General features: G+C 40.2%; 1 protein-coding gene across 1 annotated transcript; it reads left to right on the top strand.

Moving 5' to 3' along the window:
• The first annotated feature begins 2823 nt into the window (after positions 1 to 2823).
• LOC133799010 (probable LRR receptor-like serine/threonine-protein kinase At2g16250) lies at positions 2824 to 8157 on the top strand. Its single transcript, XM_062237271.1, has 4 exons — positions 2824 to 5351; positions 5809 to 5937; positions 6579 to 6601; positions 7072 to 8157. Exons 1-4 carry the CDS (start codon positions 3394 to 3396, stop codon positions 7683 to 7685), a joined length of 2724 nt encoding a protein of 907 aa, XP_062093255.1. The 5' UTR covers positions 2824 to 3393; the 3' UTR covers positions 7686 to 8157.
• The last annotated feature ends 16068 nt before the right edge of the window (positions 8158 to 24225 follow it).

The raw sequence follows: 24225 nt of genomic DNA, 5'->3' as shown, positions 1-24225 counted from the left end.
GTTATTGTGTGGTGATAGTAGCGTTTATTAAGAGACTACTTAGTAATTTTATTCTTGAGCTTATAGAGCTCTTGGCACTTCGTGTAGGTCTTCAATTTATTGTGAATGTTCACCTAATTATATGCCAGGTTAAAACTAATGCTTAAATTGTGGTTTTTAAACCTTTTTAGATCTCTAATTTGCTCAGCTTTGGAGTCTATTTATTCTCTTATTTTCTTTAAGTATTTGTAATTTTGTATCTAAAAATGAGAACAAAATTACCTACTTGTTAGCTATGTATAATTCTAATTAATTTATTTACAACTTTAGTACGTTTGGATTGTTTTTCTAGTTTTATATCTTTAGTAGCAGTTGTCAAAGATCTGAATTTATATAAACTATCTATTTACTATAGAAAAAAATGGAGCATAATAAAATTATTATAGTGATGGTATGTGTTCACTCTCTAACCCTATGTTTAGTGGAGAAGAGAAAATAAGAGAGATAGAAAAAGTTAGAAAGAAAGAAAATCTTAAGGAAAAGAAAGAAAATTATTTCCTATTTAGGTTGTATGATATAGGAAAAAAAGTTCTCTATTTTATGATTTTTTATTATTTTACCTATATTAAAACTTTTATTTTTTTAAATGATGGTTATGTTTAGAGCTGTAAATACGGGCCGGGCTTTCTAGCACGACATGAAACCGGCACGAGCACGACACGACAAAATATGGACCTGGGCCAGGCACGACACGAATTGAAAATTGGCACGGCACGACACGGCACGACAAGCCCGAAGGCACGACACGAACGCACGAACAAACTAACCCGAAAGCACGACACGATAAAAAGCCCGATATTTTGACATTAATAATCATAATAAATTTTTATTTATCAATTATTAATAAATTAAAATGATAATAGAAGTCTTATTTTTCTCAATGTTTATATTTTTATAATTATATTAATTTATTTTAAGATTTGTGAGTTAAATTTTTTAGCATTTATTAGTAGGTATTAAAATTCTAATAATTATTTTTGATATAATTTTGTGTAAAATATTGTTAAAAAATATATAAAAATATCTAAAATTATAATTTAAACAAGGAAATGTGTTTGGTTTGGTGGTAAGTTCATTGATGGTTAAAGAAGAGGTGAATGGTTCAATTCTCCATTCTCATATTTTTTGGCAATAATAAAGTGGGTCGGCACGACATGGGTCGTGCTGGTTCTACTCTTTCAAAAATAGGCTAGCCCGGCCCGGCTCGAATTTATCGAAGGCACGAAAATGTGGGCCGGTAAAAAAAAAAACCATTCATTTTTCTCTACATTTTTTTGGGAGAAATTTTTTTGGTGGAACCCACCTATATTCTTCTCTCCATTTTTCTCCTTTTATTCTTTCTCCCTTACCAAACAACCTCAAATTTTGCTATCATTCTACTTTTTTTCCTCTAAATTTTCAATTCTCTCCCTTTTCTCCTCTACTAAACATAGGGTAATTAAACAAATGTATATGTTGGTTAAAAGCCTAATAATGTAGAGGTTGTCAATGAAATGATATTGTAAGTTGTTGTTATTTTAATTTTATTTTCTTTTGCCGCTCAATCAAAATGAAAACGAATTTCGAAAGCAATAATTGGAGATTTCTTCTGCAAACTACTACTATACCTGTCACAAATACAATTTTGGAGTTACTTCATTGAGAAACTGATGCAATATTATGCTATCGCAAATTGAACAATTTGACTTGCATATTAATCACCTAATTGTTTGTGAACAAAGGAGCATAAAGACAAAGTGCTTGGAAAGAGAAAGAAAGAAAGAAAAAAAAAAAAGAGATTTAAATTTTTTTTTTCTTTCCCTTTTTTAATTCCAATTCCCTTTTCTTTTTGAAGAAAAAAGAGGAAACCACTCAAGACAATGGCCAAGTATCCATAAAAGGCCATTAGGACAAAGGTGTCCAAGTACAACACATTACACCTACTCCCCCAACCAACCTCCCATTCCCGTAAAATCTTGGCGCCTTTTCGGAGAATTTGGTCTTTTTACCGTACTCTTCTATATGGTTTCTTTTAGAGAAATGTATTTTTATTTTTCAGTTTGTATACAAGTATATGATATGATATACCAAAAGGGTCAATCTAAAGATAAAAAATAAAGATTATAGGAAAAGAAAATTTTAAATGACACAGATTTCCATTTATTCCTTTTACAGCTTAGAATTGCATATAAAATTAATTTTTTTTTAAAAAAAAGGTCTCTTTAGTAAACTTCCTTAAACCGTTGAACCACAATAAATTCTTTTACACAAAATCACTGCAAAAAAATCAGTACAACACGTAAAAACATTTTAAAGAATTTTTCTTCAAATGCTAAAAAAGAAAAAAAAAAAATATTTTTCTTGATTTCCTTACTGTATAAATACATATAATTATAAGTAATTATAAGTACAGAGAGTGTATAATTATTATATATATAATAGTGGAAAGGTGTAGATTTGTAGCTTAGCTGGATTGACGAGATTACCGGAGGTCAAACCCACTCCAATTTGCCCTGAAATACACAACCGGTGCCGGAACAGGTTCATATCCTTGTACACGTGTCAAATACCCAAGTCCGAGTCACCGATACATCCCGGACTCATTGACTCAGTCGTACCTCCCCCCACCGCCATATCACTTTTTACATCTCAAAGCCCACTTTCTCTCATCGACTTTTCATAATCCTCAGTCAGACCTTTAAAATACATTAGTAACTACAAAAATCAAGAGACTTTTCTCAATCTTTCTTTCTTTATTTTCTTAATATATTTATTTATTTGTTTGAATATTATTTATTTTTTTAGCAAACGCAGTTATTTTAGGGAGAGAGTGCATAGTCCACAACAGCTCTCGGTCAGCCATTTTGTTTCTCTCTCTAGAGTTTTATTATTGAATTAATATATATATATAGTGTTCTGGCCTAATTTTAATTTCTTTATCTTCCCCCCCTCTTCTCTCTCTATCATTTTATTTGTCAACTGAAGAAAACTAAGAATTTAGAAGAGAGTAGGTGGGGAGAGAGAGACAAAAAAAATACATACAGATTTGTTGGGCAGCAACTGTTTGAAGAAGAAGAAGAAGTATCGGAAGTTTTGTTTAAGGAAAAAAATCGAGGTAAGAGTTACCCATTTGGCGTAACTTCTTCATCTGGTTGAGACAGAGAGAGAGAGAGAGAGAGAGTTAGGACTTATTTTTAAGAGAGAGAAACAGGGGAGAGGAAGGAAAATGCAAATTTCTTTACTGGGTATGTGTAACTTTAAGGAGTTTCTTTACATTGGAACACATATACATGTACTTCGTGTACATATTTGAGAAGTAGGTGCCAAAAGACATGGGTTTTGTGTTTGGATCTCTATATCTTTGTTCATAAAACCATGGTGGATCCGCGGAGAACAGTAACCTTCTTGGCCTTCTCGTTCTTCTTGTTACTGTCTCTAATTGAGCCCACATTTCAGCAGCAGCCGAGTTCGCCCCGGAGTTCAACCTCTGAGCTATCCGCTTTGCTCCAACTCAGATCATCTTTGGGGTTGAGAAGCAAAGACTGGCCCAGGAAAGTCGACCCTTGCGTTTTCTGGAATGGTATCAAATGCGCGAATGGCAGAGTTGTGGAGATTAACATTTCTGGGTTCAAAAGAACACGGCTCGGCCGCCAAAACCCACAATTCTCGGTCCAAGGTTTGACCAATTTAACGTTATTAACGACCTTTAACGCCTCAAATTTCTTGCTCCCGGGGTCGATGCCGAACTGGTTCGGTGACCGGTTACCGGCGCTCCAAGTGCTTGATCTCCGGTCTTGCTCCGTATTTGGCTCGATTCCTTATAGCCTTGGAAACTTGACCACTCTAACTAGTCTCTTTCTGTCTCGTAATAACCTTACTGGGATTGTTCCCGCTAGTTTGGGCCAGTTGTCTCGGCTCACGGCTCTTGATCTTTCTCAGAATTTGCTTACTGGATCTATTCCTTCTTCTTTTGCCAGTCTTAAGAACCTTTCTCTTCTTGATATCTCCTCCAATTCCTTACTTGGGTCCATTCCTCTGGGCATTGGGACCCTGTTTGAGCTGCGAGTTTTGAATCTTTCGACCAATAACTTGTCTTCTTTGATACCTGCTCAGCTTGGGGACCTTGCCAGCTTGGTTGACCTTGATCTCAGCTTCAATTCTTTGTCGGGTTCTTTGCCTTTGGATTTGAGAGGGTTAAGAAGTTTGCGGAGAATGATACTTGGGAACAATTTCCTTGGCGGGTCATTGCCAAATAATCTGTTTCCTACCCCAATTCGGTTGGAGTTCGTTGTTCTTAGTCGCAATAGCTTCACTGGTTCCCTCCCTAATGTGCTTTGGTCAGCGCCTGAATTGCGTTTTCTTGATGTCTCAAGCAATAACTTCAGTGGTCTGTTGCCTAATTCGAGCTTGAACGCTAATGCTACTGCTGCAGTACTTAATGTTTCCCAGAATTTGTTTTATGGTGGTCTAACGCCAGGACTTAGAAGGTTCAGCTCTGTTGATCTGTCCTGGAACTATTTGGAAGGCGAGGTTTTGAACACACCTGCTAATGCATCTATTGAAAGCAATTGCTTCCAGAATTTGAGTAATCAAAGAACTGTTTCAGACTGTGAATCATTCTACGCAGAGAAGGGTCTGCGTTATGAACCGCCGAGTTCTGCTCAACCTCCTGCTATACCTGAGACTCGTAAGAAGAGCAATAACAGGATGAAGGTGATTATTCTGGCAGCGGTTCTTGGTGGGGTTGGTCTTATTTTGCTTCTAGCTATATTTTCTGTGTTAGTTCTCTTTTGTGTCCGTAAGAGAGGTAATACTACGCAAAGAGGAGTCGGTGTTGGGCCAGTTCCCACCAGCAGCACCCCACCTACTGGAGCATCAGTTAACTATTCGAGCGTAGGAGATGCTTTTACCTACCAGCAACTTCTCCAAGCCACAGGTGACTTCAGTGATTCAAACCTCATAAAGAATGGCCACTCAGGAGATGTCTTTAGAGGTGTACTGGAAAGTGGAATACCTGTGGTAATCAAAAAGATTGATTTGCCCACAGTTAAGAAGGAGACTCACATGGTTGAATTGGATTTCTTCAGTAAAGTTTCACATGCGAGATTTGTTCCCTTTTTGGGACACTGCTTAGAAAATGAGAATGAGAATGAGAAGTTCTTGGTTTACAAGTATTTGCCAAATGGGGACTTGTCAAGTTCCTTATTCAAGAAAACCAATACAGAAGACGGTTTACAGTCATTAGATTGGATCACGAGATTAAAAATTGCATTAGGAGCTGCTGAGGGCCTCTCTTATCTGCACCACGAATGCAATCCACCACTTGTGCACAGGTATTGTCAAACTCTTTCAACATGCATGCTCCTCCTGTACTTTCTTCTTAAGATGAGTTTTGGTATATTTTTATTATCAGATGTTTAATTTGTGGAAGTTTTCCTGCAAGCTGCGTAATTAAAAGCTTTCAATTTATTAAACTTGATTTTTATCTTAACTCATTGTTCATTGTAACATTCATACGAAGTTAAAGAAAATAGAACAAATCTTGAGCGTGAATATCGATTATTTTGAGGTTTTTGTAACACTATTTCACCCTTGGGTGACTTTAGCAGTTTATATTACACTAGAAATTTGCTCTCCTTAGAGATATGCATAGTCTTATTATTATGAAAATGTGTCTTTACTACAAACATTATATATCATTTTCAAATAGAAGCGTATGTTATCCCTAGAGATGTCTCCTTTGATAAATAGTAGTGCATATTAATAACATTGTTTTATGGGTTGCTAAAGAGATGTGCAAGCAAGTAGTATACTTCTTGATGATAAATTTGAAGTCCGGCTTGGGAGCCTGAGTGAGGTTTGCACTCAAGAAGGAGATACTCATCATAGCAAGATCACCAGGTTGCTGCGTTTGCCACAGTAAGTAATCTTTTTATAACTTGGATTAATATGTTTCCTCTTTCTTCATTGTGATTTGTAAGCACACCCATGCTAACATTCTCTCTTACATCACAGAAAGAAAGAAAAAAAATCTCTCCTTTTAATATTTTGACAGATATTTTAATTAGATTTATAAGCTTTTTTAGATGATTTATGTTCATTTATTAGTCACGAGCAAAGATGCTCAGTGGATTATATTTTGTTCAGAATTTTTTTTTTGGTTTACAGTCTCTATCCAATTCCCTTCACTTTCTTTTTATTAATTTACTCTCATTTATGTCTATACAAAAATCCATCTAAAAATTAATTGGCTATTAGTGGAGTTATCATGTTCTTATTAATGACTCAATATTCTTACACTTGTTCTATGTGGTACACCATACAATGGTGTCCTAAGGAAAATGCCAATGATGTTTAGGTATTCCTAGGATTTATTTGTATTCCATACCAGCCAAAAGAGAGGTTATTTTATGTTTACTTTTGAGGATATTCGATTATTGCTGAATCGATCTTTACCTTTTGCCAGGTTATACTTGCTTGCTTGTTATTTTTATTATTTTAAAGTGATAATCTATTAGCTTATTTGAGGTTGTCTTATTTGTTTTCTCTATATAATGCAGGTCTTCTGAGCAAGGTGCTTCTGGTACGTACTTATTTAGTTATTAATATATTCTCAATTGTTCATTGTAACATTAATATATTCTCATAAGTTTTGTTCCCTTCAATTTTTCAAAATACAAATAGATATGTGCTGCTCTTATCGTAGAACCTCTTCATCATAAATACCTTCTAGATTCATTTCATATCTGTTTAGCAACCTGGTATTGTTCACGTTTCAGAATCGAGTAGCATCAATGTATTGTATTAATTTTGCTGCTTAAAAGTACAATCCAATGTAAAATGCCTTTAATAGCAAGAAAATTCTGTTTTGCCTGACGAGGTTTATATCTGTGCCTTTAATGTATATTTTATGCTTTGTAATGAAATAGAAAGGGATTTTCATGAGCAAGTTCACAACCGAAACATTAAATTGATCAAATTATGTTGTATTTATGTATGGTCTGTTCAACATGAATATTGGTTCTAAGATTTATGCTTCTCTGAAAATGCCAGGTACAGCAACAGCAATGTGTGCATATGATGTTTACTGCTTTGGAAAGGTCTTACTCGAGTTGGTAACTGGCAAATTGGGCATTAGTGCTTCTGGTGATGGCCAAGTGAAGGAATGGTTAGATCAAACACTACCTTGCATCAGTATATATGACAAGGAACTTGTGACAAAAATAGTGGATCCGTCTTTAATAGTTGATGATGACCTACTGGAGGAAGTATGGGCAATGGCTGTTGTTGCACGGTCCTGTCTAAATCCAAAGCCTTCAAGGCGTCCCCTAATGAGATACATTCTCAAGGCTCTAGAGAACCCTTTGAAGGTTGTAAGAGAAGAAAATTCAGGCTCCGCGAGACTCAGAACTACCTCATCTAGAGGGTCGTGGAATGCTGCATTGTTTGGTAGTTGGCGTAGCATGTCGGATGTAACAGTCATTCCGGCGGCATCCTCAACCAAAGTGGAAGTAGGGAGTGGTTTGAAACATTCAGGAACGACGGGTTCTCAGGGAAGTGGGCAAAACGGTGGGGGTGATCATTCGTCCTCGTATAGACGGCATTCTAGGGAGATATTCCCTGAACCATCTAGTGTACAAGATGTAGAAAGAGCGGATCGGGACTAGTAGAGAGAGAGGTTATAAATTGTTCTTGATTCTTTTTGTCAATAATACAACAGGCTTCCTATTTTGAGTGCCTGTTTTGGTACCCCCCAGCTTGGTCTTCATCTTGGAAGTCAAGGTGGTGTTTCAAGCAGATTTTTGTTCTTGAGAGCGGTCGATAAGGCACCCACGTACATACCTAGCTTCTCAGCAGGGGAGGTTGAAGTTTACATCAGTCTGAGAGTAGGTTGAACTAGTTTATGCGATGAATCTGGTAGAGGAGACAAGGGTCAGGGTCTGGGGTGCCTCTTATTTGTTTGACAGCTTGTTTATGGCAAAAACAAGCCTACAATTTTTATGCGATTGATTTTTTTTGTTTTGTTCTTTTGCTTTTTTTTGGGTTATTGTTTAGTTTCTGATCCTCTTGTGGAATGTAAATTGTAATTGTTAAAGATCTCTTCATTCAAATCAGATTTCATAATTTACTAAAAGGAAAGTGTTTTAGACTTGTCAAGCAGCAGCTGTTATGTTCTTTTTTTCTTTTTTGGTAGTACCTTGTGCATGAAATGGTAGCAGTTTTCAGTTAGTACTTGGTAGTACAATACGTTTTTGAAACAAAGGCAAGATTTGTATGTTTTATTCCTTTATTTAATAAGAGTTGGGCTCAAATATTCGGCCTAAGTGTTTTGCTATTTTAAGATAACTGAAACGGGGTGTTTAAGCCCGAGCAGGGGAGCCAAAGTCAGAGGCCACGGGTTAGAGGCAAACCCTGCCTCTGTCCTCTGCAAATCAGAAGGGGCTGAAGACATTTTGGCGGGGAATTTAGTTATTCGAATAACTAATCAGGAAGTAGACTCAACCGATTTATTTCTTAGCATTTTTGGCCTTACAAATATCATCATTTTCGTTAGAGAAAAACACACAGAAAAATCTGACTTAAGCATCGGAGTGTCTTTTTTGCAGGTACACCTAGACGGTTCAACGAACACTTGTTCCACCCAAACCGTTGGAAAGACATCGGAGAACTGTAGTTTGACGATAAGTACCTCCCAAGATAGAAAGAACAAAATTGTTGCATCAACAGTTTGGCGTTGTCTGTGGGAACTTTTCTCAAGAAATCTTTGAATCAAGAAACTTCCGAACAATCAAGATTCTGTCAAACATAAAAGCCATGCTGCTAAAGACCAACGGAGCATCGAGCACGGTAGTTCCGGTCGCCCCTACGACGGATGTCGGTGAGCAACTCGACAAAATGTGTCGACTACTGGAGGCTAGCCAACAGAGGTCGGATGAGGCCATCAGATAATTAACTGCGGCGCATACTAAATTGGAGGCCGAAATGAGTTGCGGCGAACAAACAAAACTTTACGTAAGGATCACGACAGAGAAAACCTCAAAGCTGAAGGGTTGGAGGCTCAGGTCATCCAGATTGACCCACCTGAAGACAATACCCTTTGCGTCAAGGAAGGATCTCAAGCCCTGATGCCGTCATCACCAGCACGCCAACAGCAGAAGGCTGCCGATCGACGGGCTGAGCAGTACGAGACATATCCAGAAGCTGATGCAGAGCCATCAAGGACAACCCGAACCGCCACAAAGCGCAGTCGTCAGCAAAACCAGGTGTGGATCGTTCACAACGGGACCACCAAAGTGCCTAACCCCTCTGTTCAGTTCTTGGAGAGTTGGTAGGAGGAAATGCTCCGCGAAGTAATGCAAAAATTCTCCGAGGGACGATCTGCGCACGGCCCTGACTACGTCGAGTTAGCTTCAAGAAACACTGAAAGATCGCCCTCTGCTGAATGGATACAGAATGAGCCAAAGCCAAGAGACTTCGTGATCCCCCCTCTGCCTGCCTTCAACGGGAAGGGAGACCCACTTAGCCTCTTATTCCAGTTCCAGTAGAAGATGGCCTTGGAAGTAAATAATGAAGCCATACAATGCAAAGTATTCTCCACGACTTTTTCCGGACCTGCTCTGCTGTGGTTCAGACAACTAAAACCAGGCTCTCTCAACAACTTCTGCGACCTTCGCAGAGCTTTTTTACAGCAATATAGTGCCAACCGCGAAGCTCCAAGAATGATGGCAGATCTCTACAGAATTGAGCAAGGAGAAAATGAACACCCAAAGTCATACCTACAGTGCTTTATCGATCTTGTACACCAAATTCACGATGTAGAGCCATCAAACGCGACCAACCTCTTCGTCAAGAGTCTGCAGGTGGGGTCCCTCTTACACGAGAATCTCACCATGACCCCACCATATGACATGGCAGAAATTCAGGTTCGTGCCGGGGTCGTCTTCACAGTATTGGAATATCGAGAGCGTGCTCAGAAGAAGTCCGCTCTCATTTCCACACCACCACCAAACAACCCATCTCCTCCGTCTAAAGGGGACGATAAGAGAAAAAGGCATGAGTCGGACCCTTCGAAGGGGGGAAAAAGACCAAGAACTAGCCGAGATCCACCAAGATTCTCGTCTTTCGAGTACACTGTCCCGCAGGAGGTCATCTATGAAGAGAATAAAGACCGAACCACTTGGCGGGAACCATACAAAATTCCAACTCCTCCAGAAAGATGAGACAAGAACAAGTTCTGCATCTTCCACAAGGACCACAGACATAAGATCTCTAAATGCCACAACCTCCACAACCAAATTCAGGCCCTTATGATAAATGGACGACTGACTTAGTATATCAAAGGATCATATAGGGTAGGCATCCCATAGCCCAGCATCACTCCTGCTCCAATGCCCACAATGATGCCACCCTCCACGAACGTGGCTTCTTCGAGTTCACAAGAGCCTCTAAAGCAAGTCCCTATGATACATGGAACCGTGGAACCAACCATGGAACAAGAGCACAAAACCAAATACCAGAGGCGAATGGAGGAAAGAGTGAAGCGATATAGATCGCTGGGGCACACCGTCAACTTTGTCACTGCAGAATAGAGATGATACCCCACTGCTTCAATAACTTTTACAGAAGAAGACCCGCGGGAGGTGCACCTACCTCATGACGACCCATTGGTCATCAAGCTGCAAGTGGATCGTTGCCAATTGGGGAGAGTTTTAGTCGATGGTGGCAGCGGAGTCGACGTTCTCTTCTGGGAAGCCTTCTAGAAAATGGGTCTTAAGGAAAGTCAAATCTGGCCTTCTGTTGCACCAATCTTGGGGTTCAATAGCCAAATAGTATACCCAAAGGGAGCAATCAAGTTGAACGTAGTCGCCACATAACGCAATTTAGAAGTAGACTTCTTGATAATAGACTCTATCACAAGCTACAATGCAATCATTGGACGAAATTGGATCCACAGAATGCAAGGTGTTGTCTCCACTTTGCACCAAGTTATGCATTGCCAATCACCCAATGGGCACTATACCATCGACATAAAAGGGTCTCAGAGGCAGGCAAAGAAGTGCTACCTGACCCTGAAGGAGATAAACAAGATGGATACCTCCGCCTCTGACGACAAACCCACCAAATAGCAATCAATAGGCAAATTACCAGCATATCTCAGACGCATAAAAGAAGAGGAAGAACACAATATGTCTCAAACAACTCTTGACGATCTGGACGAGGTTTGCATAGATACAAGCGACCCATCCAAAAAATTGATGGTAAGTGCCCGATTGCCAGATTCAGAAAAACAAGATCTAATCAAGTTCCTCAAGACCAAAGTTGGGACTTTTTCCTGGTCCCCACCTGATATGCCTGGCATAAACCCCGAAGTCATGTGTCATAGCCTCAATATATCAGAAAACTTCCCAGTTGTCAAGCAAAGGCAAAGAAGGTTCGCTCCCGAAGTCAACCAAGCAATACAAGAAGAAGTGCAATGATTATTAAGTATAGGTGCGATCGAGGAATGCCTATACCCAAGCTGGCTAGCAAACCCTGTGGTCGTTCCGAAAAAGAATGGGAAAAAACATGTATGCATAGACTACACTAACTTGAACAAGGCATGCCTCAAAGACAACTACCCTCTCCTAAAAATCGATCAGATGATAGACGCCACGGCGGGTTACAAAAGGATGAGCTTCATTGATGCATATTCAGGGTATAATCAAATCCCAATGAAAACAGAGGATCAGATCCACACAGCTTTCACGACAGAGCGTGGTTTATACTGCTACAAAGTCGTGTCTTTTGGTCTGAAAAACGCAAGAGCAGCATATTAGAGGCCGATGCACAAGCTTTTCTCTTCTTTACTCGGTAAAAACATGGAAGTTTACATCGATGACATGGTGGTTAAATCTCGACAAGGTGTCACACACGTGAAGGACCTAACTGAGTGCTTCGACATACTTGATACCTACCAGATGAAGCTGAACCCAGCCAAATGCGTTTTTGGGGTATCCTTAGGGCAGTTCTTAGGATATGTAGTCTGAAAGAGGGGCATCGAGGCCAATTCGACTCAAATTGCCTCACTGTCGGAAGTCAAGGAGCCTAGAACTATCCGGGATATTCAAACTTTAACAGGCAAAGTGGTAGCCCTGAGCAGGTTTATATCCCGCACGTCAGATCGTTGCAAACCCTTCTTCCAATGCATTAAGAAATCCACCAGCACAACATGGGGAGCAGATCAAAATACAGCCTTCGAGGAGCTAAAAGCTTACCTGAGTACCCCACCCATATTGAGTTGTCCTGTCTCCAATGAAGATCTCTTTTTATACATGTCCATTTCCAATTTTGATGTAAGTTTTGTACTCTTCAGGGAAGAAGAAGGCCAACAGAAGCTAGTGTTCTATTGTAGTAAGATGTTGTTAGATGCCGAAGCACGTTACAAAATAATGGAGAAGCTGGTCCTTGCACTAATCACAACAAAGAAGAAGCTACGACAATATTTTGAAGGACACACAATTGTAGTATACACCGATTATCTGTTGAAGCAAGTCTTAAGCAAGCATGACCTGTCTGGAAGAATGTCCAAATGGGCAATTGACCTCGGAACATACGACATACGCTTCTTACCACGAAAAGCGAAGAAAGGGCAAGTACTGGCCGGTTTCCTAGTCGAGATACAATCGTTTACACCCGAGACCGCCCCAAAACCGCTAAACTCAGAAGAGGAATGGATGTGGACAATGCATACAGATGGAGCTTCAAACTCTCAAGGGGTTGGGATTGGCATCATTTTAGAGGCACCCTCCGAATTAAAAATTGAGGAAGCCCTACGGTTGGAACAACACGCAACAAATAATGAAGCCAAATACGAGGCCCTGATCTACGAACTAGAATTGGCATGAAGCATGGACATCAAACGACTACGAGTCAGAGGCGATTCAAAGCTAATGACAGAACAAGTGGTTGGTAACTTTGACACAAAGGCACCCCGCCTAACCGACCTACTACGAAAAGTATCCACACTAAAGTCCTAGTTCTAACAATTTGAGCTCATACAGATACCAAGGGAGTTAAATCAGAAGGCAAATGCTCTTGCCAAGAGAGCCTCTGTGGATGACTACATATGACACTCGTCCATCTCCACAACCCCTATGCAAGAAGCTTAAAGAGTTTGCTCTGTTACTACAAACCCAAGTGTTGGATGGAACCAATTATCTGATATCTAACTGCATTCGAACTGCCTACCAATGCAAAAGACGCCAAGCTTCTACGCCTTAGATCTCAATGCTACTCCATGATCAATGGGACGTTGTATCACAAGTCATTTGATGGGCCCTACCTACAGTGCTTGCGCCCAACAGAAGCAAAAAAATTATTAGAAGAAATCCACGAAGGAGCTTGTGGGAACCACACAGGGGGAGGCAGCTTAGCACACAAAACACTAACAACGGGATACTACTGGCCATACATGATGACAGAAGCACGCGACTATGCTAAAAAATGTGACAAATGCTAGCGATTCGCACCTACAATACACCAACCAGCGCAATTTCTGCATTCTGCTATCACCCCATGGCCATTCACGAAGTAGGGGATGGATGTAGTTGGCGAACTCCTCAGGGCTGCTGGAGGAAAACGATATGCCTTGTTAGCCACTGATTACTTCACAAAGTGGGTAGTGGCAGAGGCTTACATTACAGTCAGCAAAACAGACACCATGAGTTTTATATGGAAGCATATCATCTTCCAGTTCGGAATCCCATGGGAAATAGTCGTTGATAACGCCATTCCAAAATGCTAAAGTACAAGAATTGTGTGACACGTACAAGATAAAACTAAGCTTTGCCTCTGTCACTTATCCCCAAGGCAATGGGCAGGCAGAAGCTTCTAATAAGGTCATTTTCGCCAATATCAAAAAGGATTTGGAAGATAAAAAAAGGTGTGTGGGTAGAAGAGTTGCCAAAGGTACTATGGGCATACAAAACAACAAAACGAACCTCCACGGGCGAGTCGCCTTATGCAATGGTATACAGAACAGAAGCAGTTATCCCACAGAGGTGGGTCTGCCAACACTCCGTACATAAATCGCTTCTGATTCGAACACAAACAGTGAACAATTGACCCACAACCTCAACCTCTTGGATGACTTAAGTACGATAGCACAAATTTGACACGAAAAATACCAGAAGGCAGCAGAACGTTATTACAGCAAGAGGGTACACTCACACTCATTCAAAAAGGGGGATTGGGTTCTGCGCAAAGTTACTGGAAACCAGAAGAAATTGGAGCCTAACTAGGAAGGTCCATTCAAGGTCACAAAAGCGATGGGACAAGGGTCCTACACTCTGAAAAATATACATAATGGAAAAAATGTACAATGTACTTGGAACTCAATGTCTTTAAAACATTATTATTGTTGACAACTATATGTACTCCAAAGTTCAACAGTAATAAAACAACTTTCCTTTTTTACATCACTCTTCAATATTTTACTTGGTCAACATGTGGTGACACAAATCTGCATGAGGAATCTTTCCTGACGCACCATAGGCAGTACACCCATGTGAATACTGATCAAACTATTTGGTCTACACTAGGCATTTTTAGCAGTGAACGTGTATCAATTTATCCTTACCTAACTACACGAACTAAAACATTATTCACATGGATTGCATCTCACATACCACTTCCAATATAAATATGACCCTTATGGTAGTCGAACAACATACAAATTACACCAAAGAGATTAGTACCACCTCATTTCTACTGGTTTCCCTACAGGTGAAGACGTACGACCTCGCCAAGCCTGCATCTTCACAATGAGCCCCTTTCGTCCAAATATGATACATTCATGATATGTTCCTATCAAGGAACTGCGCTACACTACCAAGTGTGTTCTAATCTAACTTGACTACAACAACGGGGAGCTAGGGCCAACCATTTCGCAGTCTAATCTGACCTGATTACGCGAATTCGGTTGACCTGTCAGGGTGATATTTGCCATTTGCCCTGTCCCCTTGCTTTGCCAAAGGCTATATGTATGAACTGTTGGATTAGCTTATACATGATATTTATTTATTTTCATGTATATCTAATATTAAACAAATTAATACGAGATAGCCTAAAACATGTTTCTAAAATTGAATTCAAAGAGAAAAAAAGAATAGAATACTTACAGTATATGCAGTGGAATGAAACAACCCTTCCTTCAGTTTCTCTAATTCTTGTATCCTCTCTGTCGCAGAGTATTATCAAGAAACTGAACCAATCTTTTATTTTCTTCACAATCTTCCAATGTATCCTTAGAACCACCTAGACTAGTGTGGGCAATTCTCAACACATGAGAGAGATATAGAGAGAAGAAGAGAAAATATCAAAGAGGCTTAGAAAAGGACTTGTGTTTAGAAAGAATCTAAAACTATCAGAAAACCAGTGATTAAACTTATGTTTTGACTTCTCTCTAAGCACTCCTTTTATAAACTTAATTAGGCCATTTAATTTAATTAAAAAATCAATAAAATAATAGCCATTTTGAAGCCCAAGGTCGAAATTATCATGGGCTATAGTCTCGTGAAATTTCTCATTTGATTATAAGCCCATTGGACTTAAAATCAAGACCTGTATTATTTTCTATTGATTTAATTATTTAAATCCTTTATCAAATTAATTATTTATAATTTGAACCTTGATTTAAACTTATTTATTAATTTAGATACCAATTTATCTTAATTAATAAATCTGCCATAAGTTATCATAAATCTAACAAATAAATTTACTAACTTATTAATTCCTCGTGACTCCACTATAGACTCGGAATTGCACTATTGAATTCATAGAACGTTCTATAACAAATATAGATACGCTATTAATTATCCATTATTACAACCATAATTGTCACTCAATCCTCTATAGACGATCTACAATGAGATAGGACTAAAATACCGTTTTACCCCTCATTGTATTTTATCCTTAAAACGCTTAGTTCCTTGTAAATGATATTTCATTAAACTAATTTAATTACTGAAATGAGATCTCTATCATTTAACACCTTGAACCAAACTAAAAGGAAACCATCGTTTCACTTCTTCATCAGAAGCTATAGATGTTCATATCTATGATTAACACTCCCACTCAATTATACTATCGAGTTCCCAAAATGTAAGTATGGGCTAGTCCATAGGGTAAGCTGGTAACGAACAAGTCAAAGAACTCAAATAATATAATCAGTTAGAATACTAACCACTCATAATTGAGATTGAATTGACCTATGGTCAACTATATGATATGACTATAATAGATAATAACGGTATGTTTACTTATCTTATCAACTGTCAATATCGGTCCAGTCCGATGTAACAAATACATCTGATCTTATCTACTTTGCTAATGTTCTGGAAAGAACATAACACTGTAATGTGTAAGTATATCATATCATAGATTGGCAAGTCAGTGTAAATCCTGTGCACTGACTAATCTTAGGACTAACTTATTTTTGAACATATAATCATATTTCTATTCCATTGTGATTATGTCACTATAAATAAGATTAGTTATATGCTCAGGATTTAATAGAAGTTTATATTAAACAAATAATCATGAAAATAAAACATGTGAGCAAAGTGATTAACCAAGTAAAAAAAATGATTTCTATTCTTTTATTGATAATAAAATGAGATTACAAAGAATTTGGGTTTTAATTAGGGCATAAAATCCCAACAAACTCCCACTTGCACTAATTGAAACTAATGCCTTAATTCTACTAATCCCATTTCCTTGATATGCTTATCAAATGTAGCTTGTAACGCCCTGGATAGCCAAGACCACTATACTGTGTATTTATAAAGGTGTGAGACTTGCTAATCAAGTCATTTAATCAAAACGTGTCATTAGTTAAAGTGTTCTAGGGCTAAAAGACATTTTGGCCTCAAAAGATACATTTTATAAGTTATAAACAATTTACAGAAGGGATCCCCAGAAGTACAAAGTTTAAAAGCCAGTTTACAAAATTCAATAATTAAAGGTCAACATTAGCCATACTAAGGAAAAATACAAGGTTCTGGTCCTCTCGTCCCTGTAATTTCCTCAACCATGACGGCTGAGCGGCCTGACATGTACATTCACCCTGCAAAGCTCTCCAGTCAGGGTTGATCAATCTTGCCATTGCCTTTACCTGCACCACACAGCACCCGTGAGCCGAGGCCCAGCAAGAAAACAACATACACAGCATATACAATATTATCAAACAAATATTCTAATAAGCATGTTCAGATGTTCAATCCATAGCATATAAGCATACTTCAAGGTACAAATAACCTCATCTATACTTAGATTATTCAACAAACTCATTAATCACATTCATAGCCAAATATAATAATCAATTTACTCAAATACTAGGGTTGACACCTTAGGTCCCACCCTTTGTTTAACCCACTGACTCCGGCCCGCTAAAACCGAGCTCAGTGCATAATAAGCTGTCCTCGGATACCAGTGTCCGAGCCGTGCCAATTGCACAAGTTAACCGTGGCACGCTTAGGCCATTGGTTTACAGTTTACATGGCATAATACCATTCTTTCAATCATATATATCAGGGAGCCCTTAGTCCCGTTCAAATATTCAACCGGGTGTAGTTTTCTTACCTTTAGCTTCTAGATATACTAGTTATGGGCGATACTCCTTGAGCGCGATCCGATCCTCGAGTCCTAGCTTAGCACCTAGTCACAACCATGATGAAGGATACCATTAACAATCTTAAATGAGTTTCTAAACCAAGTTCTAGTCCCCGGAACATTGAACTTCACCAAATATGGTAAAAGATTCAATCCCGAGCACCCTAGGTTAAATTCCCAAGCCTAAAATCTCAAAATCCCAAAATCCCTTAAGGGCCCCGGCATAGGCCATCCATGCCGCAGCATGGCCCCAAATAGAGCCCTCCTAAGGCACAAAATTAGGTAAGGGCCGCGGCATTGCTTTGATCATGCCGTGGCCCGCCCTCCTTCCTCAGCATGCATCAGCTTCGAAGGGCTGCGGCTCACCAAGAACTATGCCGTGGCCCGACCCTTTGAACCCAGAAAAACCCACCATTCTCAACCTCTAAACCTCACTTTTGGCCATCCCAAAGCTCCCAACTCAAAACCAATTAATAACAACATCATTAGAATGATTTAAACAACACAATTCCACCAAAAATCCAGCCCAACACTCACCAAAATCCCAATTCCAATTTCTGAGATTTCAAACCTAAAAACTCAAAACCAACCATGGAAATACTAAAATTCAACCATCAAACTTTGAATTGAAACTTACCTCAGTTGTTGAATCGTTCCTCCAAGAATCCCCTGACCTATCTTCAAAGTTTCAAGCCTCAAACTCCACCTTGAATATCAAAATCACAACTATTAAAAACTCAGCCATTTTTCTTAAAGTTCCTAACCACAGAACGAAAATCAATGCTTACCTTGGCTCTAATTCAACCCTTGATTAGTTCCTTGAGCTAATCCTCTAGCTCAGCCCTTCAATTCCACCAAGTTTCAGTTAATTCCCCTTGAAAATCAGGGTTTTTCCTCTACTAAGAGAGAGAAGGAGAGAAAGGTCGGTTTAAACTTGTGTCTACTGTTTTCTAACATATTCCTTAAGTCTATCCTTAAGTTATCAGACTAATCCCAAAGCTCAGGGTACCGGAAACGTCCCCGAGGGAAAAATAGTAAAATTCCCCAGTATTCCCGCTTAGACATCCTAACCTCAAATATATCTCCAATTATTTATTTTCATAACCCGATAGTCTAAATCACTACCTGATACCCAAAATATCCCTAACTTGTCCAAAGTCAATCATAATGCCCCGTTGTGACTTTTCCCGCTATCTAACCCTAGGATCGCCCCAAGTCGCCGGCTGCAGATTTATCCACATAATAATGTGGTTCTCACATATATCACCTACATATATTTCACATCATCATATAATATCATCAATTATCATATGCTCACTATTAATCATGTAATTACACATTTAAATCAACAAAATTCATTCTAATCCCAATTATGCCCTCCTGGCACACTAATCAAGGCCCTTAAGCCCTATTAGTGATTTTGGATCGTTACAACTATCCCCTCCTACTGAGAATTTCGTCCTCGAAATTTACCTAAATAGCTCAGGATACTGATCCCGCATCGCTATCTCTAACTCCCAGGTCGCTTCCTCGACCTTGCTATTCCTCCACAACACCTTCACTAACGGAATTGTCTTATTCCATAAGACTTTGTCCTTCCAATCCAAAATCTGAACTAGTCGCTCCTCATAGGACAAGTCTGTCTGTAACTCTAAGTCCTCGTACTTCAGTACATGTGTTGTATCAGATACATATTTCCACAACATGGAGACATGGAACACATCATGAACTTCTGATAGCGACGGTGGCAAGGCCAGCCTATAAGCCACCTGCCCAATCCTCTCCAGGATCTCAAAAGGTCCAACAAACCGAGGGCTCAACTTGCCCTTCACCCCAAACCTCCGCACTCCTCTCAGTGATGAAACTCGCAGAAACACGTGGTCCCCAACCTGAAACTCCACGTTCCTACGCTTAGGATCAGTGTAGCTTTTCTGTCTACTCTGCGAAGCAAGCATTTTGGCCTGAATCTTCTCGATAGCCTCATTAGTTCTCTGAACCATATCTGGTCCTAAGTACCTCCTCTCACCCATCTCATCCCAATGTATGGGTGACCTACATCTCCTCCCATATAACATCTCATAAGGGGCCACTCCAATTGTGGACTGATAACTGTTGTTATATGAAAATTCAATCAACGGTAAATACTTACTCCAAGACCCCTCGAAATCAATCACACACGCTCTAAGCATGTCCTCTAACACCTGAATCGTCCTCTCAGACTTTCCATCAGTCTGAGTATGAAAAGCTGTGCTAAACTTCAGCTGAGTCCCCATAGCTCTCTGCAGAGCTCCCCAAAACTTGGAGGTAAAGATAGGGTCTCGATCAGATACAATAGACTTTGGAACCCCATGGAGACGAACTATCTCCCTCACATACAGCTCTGCGTATTGTTCCACTGTATAGGTCGATCTCACTGGTAGAAAATGAGCTGACTTGGTGTACCTGTCCACTATCACCCGCACCGAGTCATGAAGTCCAACTATCCTGGGTAATCCACCTACGAAATCCATCATAATATCCTCTCACTTCCACTCTGGGATACCCAAAGGCTGAAGCAATCCCGCTGGTTGCTGATGCTCAGCCTTAACTTGTTGACATGTCAAGCATCTAGCCAGATACTCTACCACATCCTTCTTCATCCTGGGCCACCAATATAATGTACGTAGATCCTGGTACATCTTCATGGTACCTGGATGAAGCGAGTACGGTGTAGTGTGAGACTCATCCAGTATCTCTCATCTGATCCCCTCATCTGCCGGAACACAAATCCGTCCCTGATAACGGAGCAATCCTGTCTCAGAAACATTATAATCCTTAGCTGTCCCCGCTGAGACATGATGTCTAACCTCCTGCAACTGCGCATCCACTAACTGTCCCTCCTTGACCCACTCTAACAGGGTCGATTGCAAGGTAATCTTGGCTGACTGGCCTACCACCAGTTCTATCTTTGCCCTGACCATTTCATCGGCTAACTCCCTCGAGATTTGAGTGGAACTATACAACTGTCCTGGGCCCCTCCTACTCAACGCATCTGCCACCACATTGCCCTTCCCAGGGTGATAAAGAATATCACAATCATAATCCTTAACCAGCTCCAACCAACACCTTTGCCTCATGTTCAAATCCTTCTGAGTAAAGAAATACTTCAAACTTTTATGATCAGTGTATATCTCGCACTTCTCCCCATACAAATAATGACGCCACACCTTCAGTGCGAATACCACCACTGCTAATTCCAAATCATGAGTCGGATACCGCTGTTCATACTCCTTCAGCTGCCGAGATGCATAGGCTATGACTTTCTCATTCTACATCAGCACGTAGCCCAAACCCATCCTCGATGCATCACAATAGACCACAAACTTTCCTTCCTCCGAAGGAAGACTCAACACAGGCGCAGAAATAAGTCGTCGCTTCAACTCTTGAAAATTGCTCTCACACTTCTCTGACCAAACAAACTTTTGATTCTTCCTTGTCAACTCTGTCATCGATGAAGAAATCTTTGAGAAGCCCTCTACAAACCGTCTGTAGTAACCAGCCAATCCAAGGAAACTTCGAAACTCCGAGGCATTCCTTGGCCTTGGCCAATCCCTTACTGCTTCTATCTTGGACAGATCCACCTTAATCCCTTCTGCCCCAACTATATGCCCAAGAAAGGTCACCTCTGGCAGCCAAAACTCACACTTCTTAAAATTGGCGTACAACTGATGCTCCCTTAACCTCTATAGAATCTGTCGGAGATGCTGCTCATGCTCTGCCTCTGAACTGGAATAAACCAAGATGTCGTCGATGAAGACAATGACGAACTGATCCAAGAAGTCCTTGAACACCCTGTTCATCAGATCCATAAAAGCTGCTGGGGCATTGGTCAAACCAAAAGACATGACCAAGAACTCATAATGCCCATACCGTGTCCGAAAGACCGTCTTTAGTATGTCCTCATCTTTGATCCTCAGCTGGTGATAACCAGATCGAAGATCAATCTTTGAGAATACCGTCTTTCCCTGCAGCTGATCGAACAAGTCATCAATCCTTGGTAGGGGATACTTATTCTTGATAGTTAACTTGTTCAATTCTCTATAATCTATACACATCCTCAAGGTCCCATCCTTCTTCTTCACAAACAACACTGGAGCGCCCCATGGAGAATAACTAGGCCTGATGAATCCCAAATCCAAAAGTTCCTGCAACTGTATCTTTAACTCTTTCAGTTCTGCTGGTGCCATTCTGCACGGTGTCCTGGATACTGGTTCCGTCCCTGGTGCTAACTCAATCTCAAACTGAATCTCCCTGCGTGGCGGCAACCCTGGTAAATCCTCAGGAAATACGTCTAAGAATTCACACACCAATATGGTCTCTCCCGGCCCTGCCGGCATGACCCTAGTAGTATCCACCACACTGGCCAAAAAACCTATGCATCCCCCCTGCAACAAGTCTCTGGCTCTCAATGCTGAAATCATGGGTACGCGGGGTCCAGACACCGCACCCACAAAGACAAAAGGGTCCTCACCCTCAAGCTCAAAAGTCACCATCTTCTTCCTGCAGTCAATGGTAGCTCCATACCTGACCAACCAATCCATCCCCAAAATCATATCATACCTCACTACTCCCACTGCATAACAGATATCTGGTCTAGTACACAACATGGCATACATCAGACTTCCAACTGCAGATGCGTAAGGAACTTTTCTTATTGCATCTTCCTCTTCAGGAGTCTGAGGAGACTGCTTCTTTGAAAGATGAATTCCATGGTGGGACGGTAGACGCCCTTTCTTGGAATTTGTCATTGAGAAACGTTCAAGCACTTTATCTATGTAAGCTACTTGAGATAGAGCTAAGAGTTTGTTCTTTCTATCCCTGATGATCTGGATACCTAGAACATAACTTGCTTCACCCAAATCCTTCATCTGGAATTGAGTGCTCAGCCAATTCTTCACATCTGATAATTTCTTAGCATTGTTTCCAATGAGTAAGATATCATCTACATAAAGAAGGAGGAATACCACTATTTGATTTGCCTTCAGTTGGTAAACACAGGGCTCATCAATATTTTGTTCAAAGCCATAAGTTTTGATTATTTCATCAAACCTAAGATTCCAGGAACGAGAAGCTTGCTTAAGTCCATAGATGGACCTATTCAACTTGCAAACTTTTCCTTCTTGTCCAGATACTTTAAATCCTTCTAGATGATCCATATAAATGACTTCGTCAAGCTTTCCATTAAGAAAAGCTGTCTTGACGTCCATTTGCCAAATCTCATAGTCGAGAGCGGCTGCTATGGATAGGAAGATGCGAATGGATTTTAGCATGGCTACCAGACTAAAAGTTTCCTCATAGTCCACGCCTTCTCTTTGGGGATAACCCTTTGCCACTAATCGAGCTTTATAAGTCTCGATATTTCCACCAACACCTCGTTTCTTCTTGTAGATCCACTTGCACCCAATGGCCCTAAAGTCACTAGGTGCTTCCACAAGATCCCAGACGAAATTCGATTACATGAACTCCATTTCCTGTTTCATGACTTTGAGCTATAGTTCCTTTTCAGGGCTAGCCATTGCCTGTTTGAAAGACAACGGATCATCATCACTAGTGTCACCAACAACCATATTGGTTTCACCATCCAAACCATAGCGAACTGGGTTCCTAGAAACCCTCCCACTACGACGAGGCTCCGTGACTGTTTGCTCAGGAATAGTGGTACTTTCTTCATTTAAACCGACTTGCGTCGGTTGGACGTGAAGAGTGGGAATTTCATCATCAACTCGCGTTGATGACGATGGAACATTTGTTGGAGTCAACTCTTTAACCATCTCCTCTAAAACTACTTTGCTGCGAGGTTTAAAGTTCTAGACATAGTCATTTTCCATAAAAGTAGCATTTTTAGAAGTAAACACTTTCTTTTCTGAATGACTATAGAAAAGTCCACCCTGAGTACCTTTAGGATAGCCAACAAACATGCAAACTTCATTTCGCGGTTTTAGCTTTCCCTCCTTTTTCCTCAGGACGTGAGCGGGACATCCCGAGATTCTATAATGGCGTAAACTAGGTTCACGACCATTCCAGCATTCTAAAGGTGTTTTGGGAATATATTTTGATGGCACGACATTGAGAATGTCATTCGCGGTTTCAATTGCATGTCCCCAGATGCATCTAACCATTTCCAATAAAGTTCTGTTTCGGCGTTCCGCTACCCCATTTTGTTGCGGAGTACCTGGGGCAGTAAGTTGTGATAAAATCTCAAGTTCAGTTAAATGATCTTGGAACTGCATATCCAAATATTCTCCACCCCTATCAGATCGCAAGATCTTTAACGTTTTACCTAATTGGTTCTGAGCCATTGCTAGGAATTCCTGAAACTTTGAAAATGTTTCTGATTTCCTATGCATTAGGTAAAGACATGAGTATCTAGAGTAATCATCAATGAAAGTGATGCAATACTCAAAACCACCCCTGGCTTGTACATTCAAAGGTCCACAAACATCTAAATGCACAAGACCAAGTGGTTATTTGGCCCTATCACCCTTTGCAGAGAATGGACGCTTGGTCAGTTTGCCTTCT

The sequence above is a fragment of the Humulus lupulus genome, chromosome 1, assembly GCF_963169125.1.
Source record: "Humulus lupulus chromosome 1, drHumLupu1.1, whole genome shotgun sequence".
Taxonomy (NCBI): domain Eukaryota; kingdom Viridiplantae; phylum Streptophyta; class Magnoliopsida; order Rosales; family Cannabaceae; genus Humulus; species Humulus lupulus.
Note: the sequence above shows the minus strand (reverse complement) of the source record. Positions and strands in the feature narration are given on the sequence as shown.